At 37.4% G+C, this 24,683-nt stretch overlaps 1 protein-coding gene across 4 annotated transcripts in view; it reads right to left on the bottom strand.

The window, feature by feature from the left end:
* Nucleotides 1-399: 399 nt before the first annotated feature.
* The window catches only part of ZNF280C (zinc finger protein 280C), a 66,723-nt gene continuing 42,439 nt past the window's right edge, over nucleotides 400-24,683 (bottom strand). For 3 of the 4 annotated variants that reach the window (XM_045068059.1, XM_045068061.1, XM_045068060.1), the window contains exons 14-20: nucleotides 18,364-18,495; nucleotides 16,449-16,747; nucleotides 15,834-15,974; nucleotides 9,432-9,494; nucleotides 5,203-5,321; nucleotides 4,780-4,840; nucleotides 400-1,323 (exon numbers count right to left, since the gene is read on the bottom strand). In XM_045068059.1, coding sequence (XP_044923994.1) covers nucleotides 1,245-1,323; nucleotides 4,780-4,840; nucleotides 5,203-5,321; nucleotides 9,432-9,494; nucleotides 15,834-15,974; nucleotides 16,449-16,747; nucleotides 18,364-18,495 — 894 coding nt within the window. In that variant the 3' untranslated portion in view covers nucleotides 400-1,244. Of the gene's footprint in view, nucleotides 1,324-3,008; nucleotides 4,656-4,779; nucleotides 4,841-5,202; nucleotides 5,322-9,431; nucleotides 9,495-15,833; nucleotides 15,975-16,448; nucleotides 16,748-18,363; nucleotides 18,496-24,683 lie in introns of those variants that run through there. The other variant, XM_045068062.1, reaches the window with a different exon arrangement.

Raw genomic sequence — 24,683 nt, 5'->3', positions numbered from 1 at the left:
AAAAAAGGAGAGAATTTTTTTTTGTTTTGTTTTTCACCAAGGTAGAAAAGACTTCTCCATTCAGAATCCACTAATGGCTTCTTATCTCTGAATGAGAGCCAAATCCTTACAATTGCCTAGGAGGCATTACCTCACAGGTGCCATCTCCTACGATACCCTCCCCTATCCAGCCCCCACTCTACTGTAGCTCCAACAGTCTTGTTGCTGTTCCTTGAGGTAGGCAAGATCCTACTTCAGGACTTGTTCTTTCTACCTTTCATCGTTATGTTAGCTGATTTTTATTACATTAGGTTAAAAAGGTTTTTTCATATTCCTAATTTGCTAAGCTTAAGGGTTTTTATTTTTGGTTAAAGGTGGGATTCACATACCTTAAAATCAAAAATTAAAAAGTCAACCATCTTAAGGTGAACAATTCAGTGGCATTTAGTATATTCACAATGTTGTATAGCCATCTTTATTTAGTTCCTAAACATTTTCATCACACCCCAAGGTCAATGCTGTACCCATTAAGTAGTCACTCCCCATTCCCCACTGCCCTTTCCACCCCTGGCAACCACCAAATTGCTCTCCATCTCTATGGATTTACCTATTCTGGATATTACGCATTAAAGAAATTATACAATATGTGATCTCTTACAACTGGTTTTTTTCACTTTGCATGTTTTTGATGTCCATCCACCTTGTAGCATGAATCAGTACTTCATTCCTTTTTATGGCTAAATATCACTCCACTGTAATGAATACACTACAATTTATTTATTCCTTCATCTGCTGGTGATACTTAGGCTCTTTCCATCTTTCAGCCACTGTGAGTAGTCCGCCATGAACATGCACGTATGAGTATGAGTCCCTGCTTTAGATTCTTTTGGATATATACCTGGGAGCAGGATGCCTGGGTCATATGGTAATTCTGTTTTAACGTCTTGAGGAACTGCTGAACTGTTTTCCGCAGTTGCTGAGCCATTTTACGTTCCCCTCAGCCATGTGTGAGGGTTCCAGTTTTCCCTTCAGGACTTTTGCATTTGCTGTTCTCTCTCTTGAATGCTCTTCCAACAGATAAGCCAGTGGCCCACTTCCTCACTTCCTTCATGTCTTTACTCAATGTCCTCTTCTCGCAGAGGCCTATCCTGACCACCAAATTTAAAATGGCGACCTCCCCACCCCAGCCCATACTTACCATCCTCCTTGCCCACTTTATTTTTCTCCATAGCATTGATCATCATCTAACATACTACTTAATTTTCTTAATTTTTACGTCTTGTCTTCCACCACTGAAATGTAAGCTCCACCAGGGAAGAGATTTCAGTCTGTCTTTTCCAGCACCTAGAATAGTGTTAGGCACATAGTAAGTGCTTAATAAGTATTTACTGAACAAGTAAGTGAGGCCCAAGGAGATGTTTTGGCAAAGTGAGGCAAAAAGGAGCAAGAAACTGTCTCTGTAGTTCAGAAGTTAGTTTTCTAAGAATGGGGATGGATTGAAACTGAGCCAATCACCAATTTTATTCAGCTGTAACCTTTTAAAAAGCACAAATGCAAGAGATGGCTATTTCTGAATCAAGTGAAAGAACTAGTTAGAAAAGCCTGGGGATAATGGGATCAAAATGTCAAACTAAAACTCATTTGCACCAATGAGTCAACTAACTGCCTATAATAAGCAAAAGTCAACTAACTAGCTATAATAAGCAAGCTTAATATTTACTGTTTGAAATGTTTTATTTAAAGAAAGTAAAAAAAATGGTGCTACAGGACACAGAACTTTAAGAGTATTTTACTTTAAGAAAATGAACCTAATACATACTGTCAGAAATAGAATTCTATGGAAGAACAAAAAGATGTACCCCCACCTAAAATACTGCTATAGCAACAATGTGGTTTATCATATTCTCAAACTATAACAGAGCCAGGGGAAATATCTGTATATAAAAAGAGAATCTATATTGAAACCACAAAGAATTTATATCTGGACCAAACTTGGTGTAATTAGTACTGAATTTTTCACTTGAGAATGATTAAGACGGCAAAAGTCATGTTATATATTTTCATTATGATTTTTGAAAAGTAAAAAAAAAACGGAGAAATAGATGGTAGATGAAGAATCATTCTGGGGACTGACACAGAAATAAAGATTCGAACATTGCCAAGTCTATTACTAAGAAACAAATAGTAGTAGAAACACTACTAAGAAACAACACTTTTGGAGATTTTGGAAAATCATTTACAGCAGAAATCAGTCTGGAAAATGAAAACTAATGGATTCAACTTTTTTGACTATGTATTATAAGAAGTAGACTACGGAAGAGCTGGTCACTGAAACTGGTTTTCATTATGTTTCTGCTATAGGCTGAATGTCTAAATTCATATGTTGAAACCTAATCCCCATTGTGATGGTATTAGGAGGTGTGGCCTTTGGGAGATGACTGCATCAAGAGGGCGGAACCCTCATGTGTGGGATTAGTATCCTCCTAAATTAGACCCCAGAGAACTCTCTCACCCCTTCTGCCAGGAGGATATAGCAATATCCTTCTACGAACCAGGAAGTGGGTCCTCATCAGACACTGAATCTGCCAGTGCCTCAATCATGGACTTTCCAGTATCTAAAACTGTGAGAAATAAATTTGTGTTGTTCATAAGATACCTAGTCTGTGATACTCTATTATAGCAGCCCAAAGGGACTGAGACAGTTTCAAAGTACAATTTTAAGTACAAAGCACAAGTTCTGATGTTAAGATGAAAAAACTACTCATGACTAAGTCAAACAACTTCAGAGCCTGACCACCTTAATGGTTATTAAAGATCACAAAGGTACTTTGCCAGTCTCTGAAGTTCAAGAAATTAGTAAAATATACATAGTGAGCTTATAACTGTGCTGGAGGAAAGACTGCAAGATGCACTTGGTAAAGCTCTCAGTCTGTAGGCCAAGTAATCAGGCTTCCATGTAAGAAGCAAAGCAATGCTCCCACTAACATGATAAAATCTAACAGCTTTTACATGAATAACTCCTGAGGCACTTTACCAATACAAATTTTATTAAAAAAATAAGTAATAACATCAAACTGTTCAGCAAATCTATATTCAATGTAACCAAAATAAACAAACACCAAAATAAAAAAAATATACATCTATATATATATGGGCAAGAAACAAGTGCATTTTTTGGTCCCAATATTTTCTGAATATATTATCTTTATCCAAAGGAATTACATTAATGGCTAAGAAGATATGTATTAGATGTACAGAAACATAACTTTAAAATTTATTTTAAGGTCTGTAGGAAGTGTTTTTTTGCCAATTCTTTATGTCTTTAAACTCATAATCACTAAGATAATGATAATCCCAAGACAGAGGATGTAGTAATGTCTAACGGTCTGAATAATTACCCAAATCTAGAAGCTATCAATAGGTAGCTACATGAAATTTGTAGAGAATTCTAAAGAATTTCTTGAGGTTCTTAAAAACAAAACAAAACAAACACAAAACAAAAGTTTTAAAAAGAGGAGAGATAAAAGTGGACATAACAAAACACACATTAATAAATTTGGTGAAGGACAACATAAAACCAAGATAAAATTGAACTTTAAAAAATCTGAATATTAGTATTGCTGAAAACTCCTAGGGTTAATACTGGATAAAATTTCAAATGACGGTACAAATAACTATAACTTTGGAACTGTAATTTTAGAAACTTGTTTTCCAAGAACATGAAAGTAACCTTGGTTCCCTACACAACCAGTTTTTATATTCCTTGGACTGCATGCATACTAGACAAATATTAAAGGGCAGCAGCCAAAATGATTAAACTTCAACTTGGATGTTGAAGCACAGATTTGATGGGTCTTTCTTAGTTAGAATGAACCCATAAATATAAGTTCAAGAACCAAAGCCTCCAGGGGGAAGTTGTGCTCAATTTGGTGGGCCTTGAGGTCATCTCTGGCCAAATTAGTATCAGCCTTATGGGAGGCCAGTCATGAAGGAAGGGACTCTCCCCAAGGTCTGATTTCTTAAGGCCACAATCTAGAGGAGGTCTCACAGTCAAATAATTCACATTCCTTGGAAAGAGAGAACAGGCATCAGTTGTGTCCATCGAAGGGGGACACTGACCAGGAGTATCCTGGACATTTTTTGAAATTTCTGTGTTGCTTCTGCATCTGAAAAATACGAAAAATAGAACAATGACAGACAAGGAAAGAGGAAAAAGACAGCTATCTGACCTAAAAATGAAATTAAGAAACCAGACAAAACAGACAAAGAAAATGAATAGCCATGTCATTTGGAATGCAATATTCTGAAGGCAAGTACAGCAGAGAAAAACACAAATTATTTTAAGCAAAGCAAAAAAAGACCATAGCAACAAAAGTTATTTTTGGAGAAAGCCAACTGGAGAAAAAAGCATATGTTAAGATATGTTAACCTGACACAAAGATAAGGTGGAATAAGAATCTAGTGCCATCTGAAAGCTGAAAAGAGCTGAATCAGAGCTAGTGTCATGAACTTGGCTGTTTAACCGCCTTCGTGTGAGAAAACACTTCAGAAGTTTGAACTTAGGAAACTGCCTTTGTGTAAGAAAACACTTCAGAACTTTGAACTTAGGAAATTCCAACTTGTCTTGCACCAGGTTGCACGAGCTCCATAGAGCAGGAATCTATTTCAACAAGCGGCTTTAAAAACAAAAACAAAAACAAAATACTTTAATATTTTTCATTTCTATTAATGATACATTTAAAAATGCAACAGTGCTAAAATACATCAAAGAAAAATGCACCAAATGAAAATTAAACTTACTCAGAAGTGGGTTCAGAATTGGGTTCAGAATTGGGTTCAGAAGTTGAGGTACTTTCGGGAACTGAAATTAGAAGTGTTTTACGTTTAAAATGGTATAGATAATGAGTAAGACTATTAACTTAATACAGAAGAGCCCATATTGTGGCTGATCAAGAATACTGGAATAAATATAAGAAATTCCCAGAGAGGAAGACAAATCATAAGAGACTCTTAATCTCAGGAAACAAACTGAGGGTTGCTGGCGGGGAAGGGGGTGGGAGAGATGGGGTGGCTGGGCGATGGACACTGGGGAGAGAATGTGCTATGGTGAATGCTGTGAATTGTGTAAGATTGATGAATTACAGACCTGTACCCTGAAACAAATAATACAATTTATGTTACTAAAAAAAAGAAATTCAAAGTAACACAATTATATATACATACCATTCTCTATTATAACTTGGCAAGTATGAGTTTTGCGTTGACACAAGTGTTTAGCCATGCGGTCTAAAGCAGAAGAATCAGTTAGGAAGTCACATTTAAGGCACACTAGAGTAATGCCCCTATGAAGATAAAAAGAAAGCAAAGATTTTTTATCTTTTATGAAAGTCCATCTAGAAGTTCAATTATTATTTTTCCATGTAACAACTCTTGATTTGGTTTTTATGTGTCATGACCATCTATTTCCAATTTTGTTATATAAACCTGATTTACCTGAAATGGGACTCTAGAAAATGACAGAGCCATGTTTAAGTTATGCTAACAGTCAGTGCTTTGTAAACTGTTTCCTCTCATATTGGTTGCTAAAAGACAGGAGTTAAGAGACCTAAAACCCAGCTGTGGCTCCACTAACAATTTGTATAGCTTCTGCAAGTCACATTCTTTCTGTGCCTTTGTCCATTTGGAAAGCAAGGATATAATATTCATTCAATATACATTTTTTAAAAGATTTTATTTATTTATTTGACAGAGAGAGATTACAAATAGGCAGAGAGGCAGGCAGAGAGAGAGGGGAAAGCAGGCTCCTCGCTAAGCAGAGACCCTGACGCAGGGCTCAATCCCAGGACCCTGAGACCATGACCTGAGCTGAAGGCAGAGGCCTAACCCACTGAGCAACCCAGGCGCCCCTCAATATACATTTTTTAAAAGATTTTACTTATTTGACAGAGAGAGTGAGTAAGGGAGAGAAAAGCAGAGGGAGCAGCAGAGGGAGAGAGAAAAGCAGGCTCTCCGCTGAGCAGAGAGCCTGATGTGGGGCTCAATCTCAGGACCCTGGGATCATGACCTGAGCCTAAGACAGACGCTTTGCCTAGCTGACTGAGCCACCCAGGAGCCCCTCAATATACATTTTCTGAGGACCTTCTTTACACACTCCATACTCCTTGGTGTTGTGAATACAACAGTGAACGAAAAAGAGGGTAAACTCTGTGGAGCCTATAACCTGGTATCTTATTTTAGTGGTGATAAAATTAGAAAAAAATGGGAAGGTTTTAAAAATTAATAATGTACTTTAATTATTGTTATTATCTGTCAGTTAACAAGCATAACCATGCTTTTACAGTCACTGGATACTTGGATAGGAATAAAAACCAGTAGCCTACTTTAGATTGACTTCCCCACTGTGGATTTAGTCTTTTTCTTTTTTAAGATTTATTTATTTTAAGAGAGATTAGGGGTAGGGGTAGAGGGAGAGAATCTTTCAAGCAGACTGCCCCGCTGAGCTACCCGCTGAGGAGGACTCAATCCCAAGATCCATGAGATTATGACAAAAGCTGAAACCAAGGGTTGGATGTTTAACTGACTGAGCCACCCAGGTGCTCCTACTGCAGCTCCAGTCTTAACAGCCCGCTGTATATTTATACCTGGCTGTCATGCTGGCACATCAAAAATGATCTTCATAAGCTAAAATTGTACTTTCCTCCCCACCCCTGAAAACCATTCTTCCTAACTAATCTCTCTGATGATGTCATGCTCCCAACCAAAGGCTCAAACTTATCTTTTTCAAAAAGTATTTCAAATATTTTATCATATTAACAATTTATTGAGCACTTAACTCTGTGCTGGGCTGAGGGTTTTAGACATATCATCTAAATCTTACAACAAACCAAAGAGGTAGATATTAAAATTATTCCTTTTTTATAAAGGACTGGATTGGGTTTAATAATCTACCAAGGCCAAAATTAGATTTGAAGTGAGTCCTTTGATTCCAGAGTCCATCTTCTTCTTTTTTTTTTTTTAAAGATTTTATTTATTTATTTGACAGACAGAGATCACAAGTAGGCAGAAAGGCAGACAGAGAGGGGGAAGCAGGCTCCCCGATGAGCACAGAGTCTGATACGGGGCTTGATCCCAGGACGCTGAGATCATGACCTTAGCTGAAGGCAGAGGCTTAACCCACTGAGCCACCCAGGCACCCCAGAGTCCATGTTCTTAAACAGTGTGATAAACTTCATCACCTTAACCCAGATTCTTAATAAATCAATCTTAACTACCATAATAGTCTTAAACAGTCCATGTGTCTCAGGTAGCTACATTTTACCTCCTATATCCTTCACATTGATCTTCCTTGATTCAACACCAAGAATTTCCCCAAAGGGTCTAAACTCCCTAGCTTAGTTTTCAAGGATTCCACAATCCAGATCTGAGCTCAAAACTATTCCCCCAGACTTTGATCTTAATACTACGTTACATAAACTTCATGCTCCATCTAAACTGCACTACTGGTCATTCACTGCGTATGGCTTTTGCTCTTTCCTTTCTGTACTTTTACTTACACTATTTCCTCCAACTAGAATGCCCTTGTGCTTCTTCTAGTAGAAGTCTCTCCTCCCTGTGAAATCAGTAACTAACACAGCACTTATTATGAGTCTTCTTATATGACTGTAGTTACTTATATTCACACCTTATCATAAATTGTACATTCCTTGAAGGTTGGTACCAAGCCTTCTTCATCACTGTCAACTTAAGGGGAACTGCTACATTGTGTTACAAGTAATAGGTGCATGATAAATAAAAAATAAACATTGTATTTTAACAAAACAGTAATTACAAAATTTACTGTTTTATAGAATTATAAATATGCTATGCCCCATACACAGAAATTAATCAACTTTCTATTTAAATATGAGGCCCACCCAAGTTAAGAAAAAAGCATCTCTGCTCTTTAAAGTCATAGAATCAATTCAAGAATCAAGCACCAAGCACACAACTGAGCTTGACAACAGTGAGGTAAAAATCAAATTAAATTCTCTAATCTTTATAATTAATAAATCCTTTTCATTCTTATAAAATTTTTCAGTAAAATTCTACTTCCTCGAATTTAGTAATATTTTAAAAATAGCACAAATATATTTTTACAATAGAATCAAACTTTCCTCTGCCTATGAGCTGTTGGTCCAACACCATCCACATATGTAATTTTCAACATATATACTAATTTACTCAAAATATTTACAGAAAGCCTACCATGTGTCAGGCACTATTCAATGCTCAGTAAAACATCTGGCATAGACAAATATCCAAACCATACACATTCTAGTGAGAAGACACAGATGATAAACAAAACAGTGAAGTATATACAACATGCTGGAAAGTAAAAAGTGAAGAAAAATAAACCAATAAAGGGAGATAGGGACTGGTGGGAATGGGGCCCTGGGGAAAGAATGCTATTTTATTTTATTTTTTAAAGATTTATTTATTTATTTGACAGACAGAAATCACAAGGAGGCAGAGAGGCAGGTAGAGAGAGAAGAGGAAGCCGGCTCCCTGCTGAGCAGAGAGCCCAATGTGGGGCTCAATCCCAGGACTCCAGGATCATGACCTGAGCCGAAGGCAGAGGCTTTAACCCACTGAGCCACCCAGGTGCCCCAAGAATGCTATTTTAAATGGAGTGGTCAAAGAAAGCCTCATTCACTGGACTAGTGACTTGAAGGAGGTGAGAGAGCTAGCCATGCAGGTATCTAGGGAAAAGTCAATAAAGCAGAAAGAATAATAGACACAAAGATCCTGAGATCTATCATCCCTTCCTCCACTTTCCCACTAAGCCAAAGCATCAAAATAAGTACTGGCTAAATTTAAGTCTTTGTCTTAGCCTGGTGCTACCAAGATCTTAGCACTGCAATTTCAAATAGCAATGACAATGTGAGCAAAATAATTAAAACAAAGGAATATGAAGTCAAAAGAAATCAGAAGAATGTGGGAAAAAATGATGCTTAGTGGGTTCTGAGCCAATGGTGTGTAGTATAATCAAAAGTTAACCATCAATGCCTAGAAATGTTCATCAGCAATTCCTTTTGTAAACAGGTTGTGCACTCTTATTTCAAAATTTTAAAAACCCTAAGAATTATGAAGGCTATATATTGATCAAAACCAGCGTTATTCAACTTACTAGATATCTTAAACATCTTTTTAATCTTCAAATATCGTTGGAGAGCCTTATTTTTTTATTTTATAATGCAAATCCATGAAAGTTTCATCTTAATGCCTAATACCACTGAAACAAAGTTAGCCAGAAAACATAGGTTTACTTCCTCTTTGATCTATGATATAATTAATAGAACTGTCTTATGTCTGGTAGTAACCATTCATTTTCCAAACTGCATACTTAAGCATCAGGTTAAAAAGAAGTTACTGTAATTTTTCAAAAGAGAGAATGGAAAAGATCAACTAGTTACCTGAGAGTTCCAGAATGCTTCTTAAAAATATAAAACCGTTTAGTCGGATGGTTGCTATGAGAGCTGGAGAGACAACAGACAAATGAGATTTTATTATACAATAAACCATAATAATTTTATGACCATATTTCCAAGTCCATATTTAGTTTATTAGTTTTGATTAAAAGGTCATGATCTAAATTATTAAATTCTATTCTTCTGTTTTAATTCAAGTTTTTTATCTTACTTTTCATTTTATCTATATATTTTCTAACAACATATTTCCCTGAGAATATTCTTAAGTGATTGGTACCCTCACCATTATACAAAAAACCAAAAAGTTCTCAAAGTTAAATAAGCAAAGAGCATCAACTTAAATCTTTACAACTATTAAGAGTTGAAAATAATTTAAAAGGTATTTGCTAATAATGCATATTGCTCTAATATAAATTGTTATGAATAACTATCACTTTCTTATCTTTTTTTATCACTTTCTTATCTTAATATACTTAGCAAGTGGGGAGATCTGAATGATCCTTGAAGTAAATGCTACTTGGGCTAAATTACATTACCTTTACCTACCATCAGTAAAAGGAAACATTTAAAGAACCTTTTGCAATTATTAGGAGAGCCTTTAGGGAAAGCAAAGCAGAACTCATGAGTTAAAACAAAACTTCTTCTATGCACAGAACATCAACAACAAAAAAACACTAACCAAATTTTGCAGCCAATGGCAATAGCTTTTATACCCCCATCTATTTTTATATTTTCAAAAGACTTATTTATTTGAGAGAGAGAGAGTGTGTGTGTGTGTGTGCATGAGCAGGGGGAGGAGCAGAGGAAGAGGGAGAGAGGATCCTCAGGCAGACTCCCTGCTGAGTGTGGAGCCTGGCATGAGGTTTGATCCCAGGACCCTGAGATCATAGCCTGAGCTAAAATCAAGAGTCAACCACTTAACTTACTGAGCCACCCAGGTATTCCTATACTACTCCCTTTTAAATTGATAAGGAAAGCTTTCCTATATTAGAAAGTCAGGCAGGATTAGCCAGGACTGGCATAGCACAGTATTACTCAAAAGTGTGGTTCAAAACAGCATCCATATCACTGGGGAACTCATCAGAAATACAAAGTCTCAGGTCCCACTCTAGACCTGCTGAATTAATTGCTGGCAGTGAGACCCAGAAATCAGTTTCAACAAGTTTTTGTGGTGATTCATATGCAAGCTAAAGTTTGAGAAATACTAGCTGCCCTAGCTTGCACCGACAGACCCAATCCAGCCAACACACCAGGTCAATGATTATCATTAGACAAAAGGTAACTATCACCAGCATACCATGGATGCATCGGGAAAAAATGATACTGGCTAGCAATAATCCCATGAAAATAGCTGCAGAATAGGTACCATGCCGAGTACAAAGAACTGCTCTCTCAAGTAGATAAGACAGACACATTTAATATAAGGCAGAAGAGCTGAATGGTATAGAACTCAAAGGAAGGAATGATTCCTATGAGTGGCTGTGGTGATCAGATTCTTCACAGAAGAAGGTAAACTGAGAGGGAAGGAGAGGGGCAGTCCAAGGAATAACAAAGAATAAGGAAAACCACTTTAGAGACTGAATATGAAACAAATGATATGAATATGAAACAAACTATATGTTTGGGGAAATTAATTTGGGAGGCCTGACTTGTTACAGAGTTGGTGTGGACTGGGAATAAAGGTACTCAGCCTCTAAGAAAGTAAGACTCTGTAGGTACAGAGCTCAAGTCTACAACAGAAGTCCACACTGGGTCAGGGTGTACCATTCAGGGGGAGGTACCTGAGGCAACAAAGTAAGCAAGACGCCACTGAATTAGAGGGAAGGCAAAGGCCCTTAGAAAAGTAGAAGTAGATACTTCCAGTTCTTTATGAGGCTAATAATAAATAAGTGCTCCATGTGTGTGACGACAATGCAGTAGAAGGTTGGGCCTCACTGGAAATTAGGAAAAGGTTATAAAGGAAGTCTGAGGCCAACGGGAATATTTTGGGATAGTATGGTATTGAAGGCCTAGAAGACAGTTGAAGAAGCTATGGAAAATGTGAAGCAGGAGGACAGAATGACCATGGGTTTAAGAATCATAAAAATATTTTCCAATTTAATGTCCTATAATTTAGGGGCAGAATTAAAGCTCCATTGGAGTAGCCATGCGTTTGGCACAGAATAAAAGACCAACATTTGTGATTGTTGTCAAAATACCAACATTTTTCACAGAACTAGAAAAAAATTATCCAAAAGTTTGTATGGAACCGCAAAATATATCCAATAGCCAAAGCAATCTTCAAGTTATGAGACTGATGCACTCACTACCTACTGCGCTAAGGAGGCACCTCAGCCAAAGCAATCTTAAAAAAGAACAAAGCACAGGCATCACAATTATAATAGATTTCAAGATATACTAGAAAGCTGGAGTGATCAACACAGTATGGTATTAGCACAAAACAGATACACAGATCAATGAACAAAACTGAGAGTCCAGAAATAAACCCATACTTCCATGGTCAATTAATCTAAGACAAAGGACACAAGAATATACAATAGGGGAAAAGACAGTGTCTTTGAAAAATGGTACTACAAAAACTGGACAGCTACATACAAAAGAATGAAACTGGACCAATTTCTTACACCATACACAAAAATAAACTCAAAGTGGATTAAAGATCTAATGTGAGGCCTGAAACCATAAAACTCCTTGAAGAAAATATAGGCAGTAATTTCTTTGACAACAGCTGTAGAAACATTTTTCTAGATATGGCTCCTCAGGTAAGGGAAACAAAGGCAAAATTAAACTACTGGGACTACACCAAAATAGAAAAGTTTTGGTTTTTTTTTTTTTTAAGTAGGCTCCACGCCCAGTGTGGAAACCAGCACAGGGCCTGAATTCACCACCCTGAGATCAAGACCTGAGCTGACACCAAGAGTCTGAAGCCCAGCTGACAGAGCCACCAGCTGCCCTCAAAATAAAAAGCCTTTGCACAGCCAAGGAAACCATCAGCAAAACAAAAAGGCATCCTACTAAATGGGGGAAGAAATTTGCAAATGTTATCTCTGCTTCTCCCTCTGCCCCTCCCCTGCCCAGCCTGTGCTCTGTCTCCGCTGTCTCTCAAATAAGTAAATAAAATCTTTAAAAAGAGTATGCTTATCTTGATGAACACTGAACAATGTACAGAATTGTTGAATCATTATATTGTACACCTGAAGCTAATGTAACTGTATGTTAATTATACTTCAATTTGCAAAATATGAGCATTCTTCCCAGCAGTATACTGAGAGAAAGATTTGCTGGGGCCTGGTTTAGAGCAACCAAGGTATAGAAAGAACTGCAGTAGTTGGGAGGCAGAGTGGTAAATTGCAGAATGTGGACATTCAGGAAGCCGTTATGAATGGTGGCACATCAAGAGAGCACCAAAATCTTCAGAAACTTAAGGACAGAAGACATGTACAGACATTTCTCCAAAGAATACATCCAGATGGCTAACAGGCACATGAAAAGATGCTCAGCATCACTCATTATCAGGAAAATGCAAATCAAAACTGCAATGAGATATCACCTCACACCTGTCGGAATGGCTAAGATCAAAAACTCAAGAAACAACAAGTATTGATAAGATGATGTAGAAAAAGGAACCCTCATGCACTGTTGGTGGGATGCAAACTGGTGCAGCCACTGTGGAAAACAAGATGGAGGTTCCTCAAAAGTTAAAAACTGAACTACCCTAGGACCCAATAATTGCATTACTGGGGTTTTACCCAAAACATGCAAAACATTAAATCAAAGGGATACACGCACTGCTATGTTATTATAGCATTATTTATAATAGTCAAACTATGGAAGCAACCCACGTGTCCAGAATGGATAAAGATGTGGGGTGTGTGTATGTGTGTTTATATGTATCAGCCATAAAAAGAATGAAATCTTGCCATTTGCAATGAAGTGGATGGGCTAGAGGTGATATACATAATACTAGGTGAAGTAAGTTAGAGAAAGACAAACACCGTATGATCTCACTCATGTGGAATTTAAGAAAAAAGCAAATGCTTTTTTTCTTAAGGACCAAGAACAAACCGATGGTTATCAGAGGGGGAGCTGGGTGGAGGATGGGTGGAATAGGTGATGGGGAGTAAGAGCACACTTATCATGATGAATACTGAGTAATGCATGGAATTGCTGAATCACTATACTGTACGCCCGAAACTAATGTAACCCTGTATGTCAACTATACTGGAATTTAAATGAAAAACTTAAAAGGAAAAAAAAATGTCTGAGGCAAAAAAAGAAAAGGTAATGAAATAGAGGAGTAGCCAAAAGGGAAGGAAAAAATGATGGTAACATAGTAAGAGAAGTTGAGGAGAAGATTTTCAAAAGTGAGTGATCAAAAGTATCAAATATTCTAAAGAAGTCACAGAAAAGTAAGAATGAAAACTAGTGAGTACATTTAGTGATTAGGATATGACTGACTGATAATTTTTAAAGGGGCAGCTTTAACTAATAGGTGGGGGTGATACTCAAATCACAAAGGGAAAGAAGTAGCAAATAAGAGAGTAAAAAAACCTCTTTAAAATGTTGACAGTAAAAGGAAGACAAGAAAATATGCAAAGTGAAGGCAAATCTTGTTCATCCTAAAAAAATGTCTGAAAGTATGTGCAGGCAGAAGGAATGTGGTAGAAAGAAAGAGATGAAATGAAGATACAAAATAACTGAGTAAGGCTATAGAGAAAATGGAAGACACAAGGGGCAGGATTTGCTTTCAGAAAGTGAGAAATGTCTTTTTCTTAGATTAATGTCTCGATAAAGGGAGAAAAACTTGAGGTAGAAAAAAGTTAATCTTGGTAAAAATGAGAAGGATGACCTCTGAGTAATTGGTAGGAACAAGACTAAAAACCAAGAGACCAGAATAAAATCTAAGGGTATTGAAAATGATTTAAAAAGATGTTGTAGATTAAAAAAAACAACAACAAAGAGGTATTTTTAAAAACAAAGAACTAAATTAAAGTTAAAAATCACAAATTCAGAGCTAATTAAATCAAGTGCAGTTGGTAGTTTGGAAAGGAACACAGCGAAAGATCGAAAAGGATAAGAGATTCATGGATAGCAAGGTTAAACATGTCTGAAGATGTAAAGGATTCTAAGATAAAGAACAAACAACATTCAAAACAGATGACCTTAAGGGTGAGGTTGATATGAAGTCAGACTGGTGCTGCTGGACTGGAAAGAAGGGTCAAGACTCTAAAAATCATTAGAATTCAAAATGAATGAATATTGTATATGAAGAGCGGAGTTGGGACTGTGATAAGGAAGGGGGTAGAACATGTAACAGAGGTCTTGTTACGATCTGCAAGATAAACCACTTTTATTGGTTATATCTTATTTCTGACTGAAAATAAATGGAACTACCTCAGTTTGAATAATCAACTTAGCATATTTATATCTGAACAATTTTATGTATTAAAAAAGTATCCTCCTTGGGACACCTGGGTGGCTCAGTTGGTTAAGCAGCTGCCTTAGGCTCAGGTCATGATCCCAGTATCCTGGGATCGAGTCCCACATCCGGCCCCTTGCTCGGCAGGGAGCCTGCTTCTCCCTCTGCCTCCGCCTGCCATTCTGTCTGCCTGTGCTCGTTCTTTCTCCCTCTCTCTCTCTGACAAATAAATAAATAAAATCTTAAAAAAAAGTATCCTTCTTGAAAGAATAAAGCAAGCTGCTACTAATGAGGTCCAAATGAAAGTAATGTGGTCTCAGAAGTCCTTCTCAAGCCTACAGTACATGGTAGGCACTCAAATAATACAAATTGAATTGATGTATGAAAAGGAATTCTAATAGTAGCATCATGACTAGAATATCCCTATAGTCTCTCATTTCACATTTCATTGAATGAATGTAAAGATAAATGGCTTGAAAGACTAAAGAACAGAAAGACGGTTGAAAGGAAGGGGGAGAAGGGAGGGAGTGGTAGGGGAGAGTGCACTCATGCGAGCGCCAGTAATAGTCTTAGCATCTTGGATAAACCGGGAATCTCTCAAAGTGACTGCTTTGAAGAAGATAACACTTATGTGGTTACATGTATTTATTTGATAAATATTTTGAAAACATTAAAAATTTTATGTTTGAGAATAATCACATTTTAAAGGACTTAGAAAAACAAACTCAAAAAACAAATTCACCAAACAAACCTATTCTAATTTCATTGGTCTAACTGCTCTTAAAAATTTCTGTCCCCCTAATTTCATGATTTATTACACTGGAAAAAATGTTAAATAATATCCTAGAAGTTCCCTATTAGTCAATCCTTTTAGCTCCTTGATGTGACAACTAATAGGACAACTTAAGTTTTAAAAAAACAAACATCTTAAATGGAATGTTGATTGGTGGTACACGTGTTTAACTTACCTCACCATATGATTTATAAAGGCTTTGTTACAGTTAGTGTTGTATTTGCAAAAATTACAGTGGATATATATTGAAAAGTGGCTTGCAAAATCTTTTATTTTGGAATGACACTCAATGCACTTGTGAACTCCCCGACGACACCTTATAGAGACAGGAAAAAAAAGATGAAAACATATCATGAAACAGAAATAATAAAGCAAACCCTTATTAATGTTTTATTAACTGAAACTAAGATGTTTAAATTAACATCTTTAAGTAGAGACATAATTTGAAGTTGCTCAAATTTAATTTGAAACAATAAGCGAGAATAAGTGTCAAAAATTAAACAGTTAATGTTTCCCTGGAATAAAAGGGATCACATTAATCAATTCAACTATCACAAGATATAAGCACAAAATAGATTAGTGGAATTGATAATTATACAATGAACACCAATTCCAGTTCCACTCAGCGGTTGTAAAGAGTACCTTTTTATTATCTGCTTAGCCTTTATGTCAGACAAGTGATCAGAAGTAACCACATAAAGGACCTTTGTGATATGATAAATTATATTAAAACAAACCTTTAATATTTCATATTCAATTAGTATTACATATCAGGAATAGAAGATATTACCTTAGGTTCTTCAAAGCTATGCTGATTTTATTCTTTCTGTTGCGCTGTTTCTTTTGCTTGTAAGAGGTTTTAGTCTTGCATTTAGATGCACCTCTACCTCGCTTACTGGCATTAGGTTTAGTTGCATGAGGCTTACTTGCCTTAGATTTACTTGCATTAGATTTTGTGGGATTCTTAGCAGTTGTACTTTTAGACTTTGCAGGTGAGAGCTGAAAAGAAGAAGTGCTTGGAACGCTACTACTGGGAGATGAAGTAACTGGTTTTGAATGAAGCGGTCCAATTGAGGCTCGAATAGTAACCTATAAAAAAGAAGGCAAAATATATATACACATTTTAGAAAATTAATCCTTGCATTAATATTAAAAAGTTCACTGTGTGCCTCGACATTATAGTCCACTGTTTCTTTTTAAGATTTTATTTATTTATTTGAGAGAGAGAGAGATCACAAGTAGGCAGAGAGCTAGGCAGAGAGAGAGAGGGGAAGCAGGTTCCCTGCTAAGCAGAGAGCCCAATGCGGGGCTCAATTCCAGGACCCTGAGATCATGACCTGAGCTGAAGGCAGAGGCTTGACCCACTGAGTCACCCAGGCACCCTTAGTCCATTGGTTTTTGACAAGCGTACCAAAACAACTCAGCGGAGGAAACATTACTCTAATCAAACAAATGGTGCCAGCACAACTGGATATCTAGATGCAAAAGAATGAATTTGGACCCCTACCTCATACTAGATACAAAAATTAACTCAAAATGTATCAACTGTAAGAGCTAAAACTACAACTCTTAGAAGAAAACAGGAGTAAATCTCCATGATTTGGGGTTGGGCAATGACTCCTTACATACGATAGCAAAAGCACAACAACCAAAGAAAAACATAGATTAAATGGACGTCATAAAAATTTTAGACTTTTGTATTTCAAAGGACAATGTTAAGAAATTGACAAGACAACCCACAGAATGAGAGAAAGTATTTGCAAACCAAATTTCTTTTTTTAAAAAAAGATTTTATTTGTCTGAGAGAAAGTGCGCGCGAGAGAGCATACAAGGAGCTGGATGCGGGACTCAATCCTAGGACCCTGGGATCATGACCTGAGCTAAAGGCAGGCACTTACCAACTGAGCCAGCCAGGCATCTGGCAAGTCGTATTTCTAATAAGGGACATGTATACAGAATATATAAGAAATGGAAAGTAGACTCAATAATACCAGCTTCAACAAAGGATGACATTCAAGGCACTATGATAGATGCTAGGGACACAAAGACAACTCACTGACTTAGTCTATAGTTAATCTAGCTGCACTCACTACAAAGGATGTGCTCCAATGTAGCATGTGTCAATTAACTCAAAAAACAATGGGTATTAGTTTTTTTTTCCAAACATAAGAATGACAAAACCTAAGGGATACCCGGGTGGCTCAGTCGGTTAAGTGTCTACTTTCGGCTCAGGTCATGATCACAGGGTCCTGGGATCGAGTCCCCCATTGAACTCCTTGCTCAGCAGGGAGCCTGCTTCTCCCTCTGCCTGCCACTCCCCCTGCTTGTGTTCTCTTTCTCTGACAAATAAAATTAAAAAAAAAAAAAAAAAGAATGACAAAACCTAAAATTAAATCTTAATGACAAGCAGAAGTTAATTTTTAATATTATAAAAAAAGCCAGGCAGGAATTTACTTGTATTATCACACAAAATGTTAAAATACAACATATTTTTAAAAAAATTTTTTTAAAGATTTTATTTATTTATTTGACAGAGAGAGCTCACAAGTAGGCAGAGAGGCAGGCAGAGAGAGGGAGGGAAGCAGGCTCCCTGCCAAGCAGAGGGCTCCATCCCAGGACCCTGAGACCATGACCCAAACCGAAGGCAGAGGCTTAACCCACTGAGCCACTCAGATGCCCCAAAATACAGCATATTTAAAACTCACTTTTGTACCAGGAGGCAATCCTTCTAGCTCTTTAGGCTTTATAAAGGTCCGATGCTGGGTCTTGTGATCCAGTTTCTCTTTGCAGGTCAAAAACTGTAGTCTGCATTTTGTACAACGATGAACTCCTTTTTTCTGTTTACAAAAAAAAAAAAATTAAAAATACTATCAGAAATAATAACTTCTACCACCACAAATCCTGGAACCTGAAGTTGCTCTAAATTGTAACGGCTAAATGATTTTTAAAAAACCAGTATTTTACCATATCCCATCATAAATAATGCCAAAATATTATTTCATTTTTAAAAACACTGCTTGCATTAGTATTTGTGTTTCAAAAGTATTTGTGGGGTGCTTGGATGGCTCAGTCAGTAGAGCATACAACTCTTGGTCTCAGGGTTTTAAGTCTGAATCCCATATTGGGTGTAGACATTTACTAAAAAAAAGAAAAAAGATCTTAAAAAAAAAAGTATTTCTTACCACATAGGCAATCAAAATGAAAACTGTATCAGTTACATTAAAATGTGATGAGTCCTTTACCTTTGTAGCATGAAAGTTTTTTTTCAATAATTTTTTATTTTTTATAAACATATATTTTTATCCCCAGGGGTACAGGTCTGTGAATCACCAGGTTTACACACTTCACAGCACTCACCAAAACACATACCCTCCCCAATGTCCATAGTCCCACCCCCTTCTCCCAAACCCCCTCCCCCCCAGCAACCCTCAGTTTTGTGAGATTAAGAGTCACTTAATTGTCTCCCTCCCAATCTCATCTTGTTACATTTATTCTTCTCCTACCCACTTAAGCCCCCATGTTGCATCACCACTTCCTCATATCAGGGAGATCATATGATAGTTGTCTTTCTCTGCTTGACTTATTTCGCTAAGCATGATACGCTCTAGTTCCATCCATGTTGTCGCAAATGGCAAGATTTCATTTCTTTTGGTGGCTGCATAGTATTCCATTGTGTGTATATACCACATCTTCTTGATCCATTCATCTGTTGATGGACATCTAGGTTCTTTCCATAGTTTGGCTATTGTGGACATTGCTGCTATAAACACTCGGGTGCACGTGCCCCTTTGGATCACTACGTTTGTATCTTTAGGGTAAATGCCCAATAGTGCAATTGCTGGGTCATAGGGCAGTTCTATTTTCAACATTTTGAGGAACCTCCATGCTGTTTTCCAGAGTGGCTGCACCAGCTTACATTCCCACCAACAGTGTAGGAGGGTTCCCCTTTCTCCGCATCCTCGCCAGCATCTGTCATTTCCTGACTTGTTGATTTTAGCCATTCTGACTGGTGTGAGGTGATATCTCATTGTGGTTTTGATTTGTATTTCCCTGACGCTGAGTGACATGGAGCACTTTTTCATGTGTCTGTTGGCCATCTGGATGTCTTCTTTGCAGAAATGTCTGTTCATGTCCTCTGCCCATTTCTTGATTGGATTATTTGTTCTTTGGGTGTTGAGTTTGCTAAGTTCTTTATAGATTCTGGACACTAGTCCTTTATCTGATATGTCGTTTGCAAATATCTTCTCCCATTCTGTCAGTTGTCTTTTGAATTTGTTAACTGTTTCCTTTGCTGTGCAAAAGCTTTTGATCTTGATGAAATCCCAATAGTTCATTTTTGCCCCTGCTTCCCTTGCCTTTGGCGTTGTTCCTAGGAAGATGTTGCTGCGGCTGAAGTCGAAGAGGTTGCTGCTTGTGTTCTCCTCAAGGATTTTGATGGATTCCTTTCGCACATTGAGGTCCTTCATCCATTTTGAGTCTATTTTTGTGTGTGGTGTAAGGAAATGGTCCAATTTCATTTTTCTGCATGTGGCTGTCCAATTTTCCCAGCACCATTTATTGAAGAGGCTGTCTTTTTTCCATTGGACATTCTTTCCTGCTTTGTCGAAGATTAGTTGACCATAGAGTTGAGAGTCTATTTCTGGGCTCTCTATTCTGTTCCATTGATCTATGTGTCTGTTTGTGCCAGTACCATGCTGTCTTGATGATGACAGCTTTGTAATAGAGCTTGAAGTCCGGAATTGTGATGCCACCAACTTTGGCTTTCTTTTTCAATATCCCTTTGGCTATTCGAGGTCTTTTCTGGTTCCATATAAATTTTAGAATTATTTGTTCCATTTCTTTGAAAAAGATGGATGGTACTTTGATAGGAATTGCATTAAATGTGTAGATTGCTTTAGGTAGCATAGACATTTTCACAATATTTATTCTTCCAATCCAGGAGCATGGAACATTTTTCCATTTCTTTGTGTCTTCCTCAATTTCTTTCATGAGTGCTTTATAGTTTTCTGAGTATAGATTCTGTGCCTCTTTGGTTAGGTTTATTCCTAGATATCTTATGGTTTTGGGTGCAATTGTAAATGGGACTGACTCCTTAATTTCTCTTTCTTCTGTCTTGCTGTTGGTGTAGAGAAATGCAACTGATTTCTGTGCATTGATTTTATATCCTGACACTTTACTGAATTCCTGTATAAGTTCTAGCAGTTTTGGAGTGGAGTCTTTTGGGTTTTCCACATATAGTATCATATCATCTGCGAAGAGTGATAATTTGACTTCTTTGCCGATTTGGATGCCTTTAATTTCCTTTTGTTGACTGATTGCTGAGGCTAGGACCTCTAGTACTATGTTGAATAGCAGTGGTGATAATGGACATCCCTGCCATGTTCCTGACCTTAGCGGAAAAGCTTTCAGTTTTTCTCCATTGAGAATGATATTTGTGGTGGGTTTTTCATAGATGGATTTGATGATATTGAGGTATGTGCCCTCTATAAACCATTCATTTCAATGTTCAAATGTATTCATTTGAATATATTTGAAGTATAAACACATGATTCCATGAAAATGAGTTATACTGTATTTTTATCCTAGAAAAGACCAAGTTATTTTTAATTTTTAAAACTTCTATTTGCTTCATAAAAAGTTGAAATTCTCATAACCAAAAAATTTAATTAATTTAAATTTAAATAGACACAGGTGGCTAGTGGCTGTGATACTGAACAGCACACGTGTAGAAGTACAAATCAGAACAACTGATCCCAATCTACTGTCAGAGAACCCCTTGACTAGGTCTTCTCAAGGCCTATTATTATATTATCGGTGCGAATTGGGACCCAAGAGAGCTCTAAGTCATTGGCTCACAACTAGTGGGTCTTCTAATATATATTAACAATTACAGTCTTTATGTATATGCTCTAATTAAAAATATTTTTTATATTTATATGTAAATTTAGAACATACAAATGCAAAAGAATGTTTTCTCCAAAGCTACATCTCCACAGGCCCGTCACTATTTCTATGTTAAGCACAAAACAGTCATTTAGGAGAAGCGAATGAGTTAAAATAAACGAAAGTAGCTAGCAGTTACTGGTGCACAGCAGGCATTTGATAAATAAAATTTCTTTAAAAATTTCAAAGCAGGGGCGCCTGGGTGGCTCAGTCAGTTAAGCATCTGCCTTCGGCTCAGGTCATGATCCCAGGGTCCGGGGATCCCTGCTCGGCAGGAAGCCTGCTTCCCCATCTCCCTCTGCCTGCCGCTCCCCCTGCTTGTGTGTGCTCTGTCAAATAAATAAATAAAATCTTTTTTAAAAATTTCAAAGCAATATGGAAATATGTTTCTATATTACTGTTTTAGGTTCATTTTTAAGACAATTTTAAAGTATGGTACATTAGATCATATCATAGGTACAGGCAATGTAAACAGATTATTCACCTAATACATGCTTAAAAGAGAGGAGAAAGGGAAAAAGATCTCAGTCAAGAAACAGACAGCAAGGTAACAGGACAGAAAGAAAATTCCCCAGAGTACAGTCTGGAAGTCTTTTCTCTGCTGGTACCTATACCTCACCTAGTTTCACGATTTTAAATAGTATCCATCCAGTTGCCTACTCCACATCACTACTTGATATCTAATAGGTATTTCAAGTCCACATGGACAAAATTGAACTCTAAATTTTCCCCTGTTCACCCTGGAAAAAAAAAATCTGTTCCTTGCTTAGTCTTCCCAATATCTCAATAATGGGAACACCATTCTTGGTAGTGGCTCAGGACAAAAGAACTCGGTTACTCTTAACTCTTGTCTTTCACACCCCACATCCAGCAACTCATTAATAAAATCTGTCAGCTCTACCTTCACGATCACCTGTTCAGCCACAGTATCAGTCCAAACCACTCACGTGGACTCTAACAATAGCCTCCTGCCTTCTTGTTTCCACTCTTTCCTCCTAACAGTGTATTCTCTCCATAGTTCCCAGAGTCATCTCTCACATGCTTAAAGCTGCCAATGGCTTTCCATACCACCCCAAAATCCTAACTCTGGCTCACAAGACCCTACGCCATCTGCTCTGCTCTCTACTGGTATGATCTTCTTTCCTACTACTCTTCCTCCCACTTGTTTGCCATGCTCCGGCCACACTGGCCTTCTTGCTGCTCCTTGAACATCTAGATATATGCTCACCTCACTGCCTACTTACTGTTCCCTCTCCTTGGAATGTTCTCTCCCAGATACCCACATAGCTAACCCCTTATTTACTCTGGAGAGGCTCTCTTTGCCCATCTAAAAAACAGATATGGCTCCTTTACCTCCTAAGTCATGGCACTCACAGCCCTCACGTGTTTTCTTCCCATAGTACTTATCACCAGCTGGCATACATAAACATTCAGACATAATACACATACTTTTTTTCACTGCAATGCAAATTCCAGAGAGCACAAACTTTGCTTTGCTCACTTCTGTGAAACAGTCCCTGGCATATATTAAGCACTCAATAAGTATTTGTTAAATAAATAGTGAGGCAGACAGCAAGAGACTGACAGAGCGTGCACAAGAGAAGCAGGCACAATTTAACTAGTTGAAAATGTCTGCCATTTCATTGAATGAGCATTTACACAGCACCCTGGGATGGGAGACATTAAGCTACTATTCCCTTAGTTGGACTCAAGTCTTGCATATCTTAATGCATGTATGCTTGAGATGTGGTAAGGAGGATAATATAGTACATCTTTAAATAATACGACATTCAACCAAAAAATTGGTGATCTGTTTCAAGGATAGAGAATAACTTGTTTCATCTGAACTTCCTGACAAACACACTGTATTGTTTGGGTGATCTGAAGAATTCTGAAGGCTAATTCTGACTATCTGTAACATCTGCTTTGAGACTTAGCTTCAGTAAAGGATATGACTCTAGTAAAACCTTGGGCTTTAAGTCTATTTTTGGCTTTGCGCTTTATTAGAGAATATGACACTGGGCAAGTAACTTATTCTCTCTAAATCTTTGTTTCCTCATCGATGAAATGAAAATGACCACATACCTATTTTATAGGGTGGCTGAGAGGACTAAAACAAAATAATGGAAGTAAAAACACTGTGACTGTCATACTGCAAGTGATTAGTATATATTTACTTTTGATTTTTTTAAAGATCTAGTAAGAATACTCGACATATCTAAGGTCCCTCATCCTTTCTTAAAAGTTGTGCGAACTGTATTTGTTAGCTCTAAAATCACTTCAGACATGATAATATATTCCTTTTAGGAAAAGGTTACAACTAAAGTCTTTAAAAAGAATAAAATGAGCCATATATTCAATAATTCCTAATATTTAAAATCATACTTACATTATCTCAATTACAAGTATAATCTTGCTCAGTGACAGTTTTTGAGTCTTCTGTGAACAACTATGTAAACTGCAAGTGCTTTGAAAAATGCTTGATGATCCTTCTGATTCAGAGAGTCTTTCCTTGGGGCACCTGGGTGGCTCAGTGGTTAAGCCTCTGCCTTTGGTTCAGGTCATGATCTCAGGGTCCTAGGATTGAGCCCCACATCGGGCTCTCTGCTCAGCGAGGAGCCTGCTTTCCCCCTCTCCCACTGTCTGCCTCTCTGCCTACTTGTGATCTCTCTGTCGAATAAATAAAATCTTTAAAAAAAAAATAGAGTCTTTCCTCTGTTGTCCTCTGTTGACTGCTGACCGCCTAACTCTTAGGTACTCCAAACTCAAAAACTGGGCACCAATGTTGTGTCAGTAGTCCTCAAGACTACTCCCAGAACTTGTAGGACTTAGAAGTTGTTAAACTCATAGATAACGATTTATTATAGTGAAAGGATACAGAGCAGGATTAAAGGACATTGGGTGGAGTCTGGAGGATACTAGCACCAGTTTCCAAGCACCCTTTCCCAGTGGAGTTGCCCAGTACATGACTACATGACTCAGTCAATCCCCCAGCAACTAACTGCAGCAACATGTATCAAGTGCTTTTTACCAGGAAAGCTCTCTTGAGTCTAAGAGGCCAGAGGTTTGTTTTGTTTTGTTT

This window comes from Mustela putorius, unplaced genomic scaffold (genome assembly GCF_011764305.1).
Source record: "Mustela putorius furo isolate JIRA1106 unplaced genomic scaffold, ASM1176430v1.1 tig00003899_pilon_pilon_pilon, whole genome shotgun sequence".
Taxonomy (NCBI): domain Eukaryota; kingdom Metazoa; phylum Chordata; class Mammalia; order Carnivora; family Mustelidae; genus Mustela; species Mustela putorius.
This window is presented reverse-complemented; position numbering and strand designations above follow the sequence as displayed.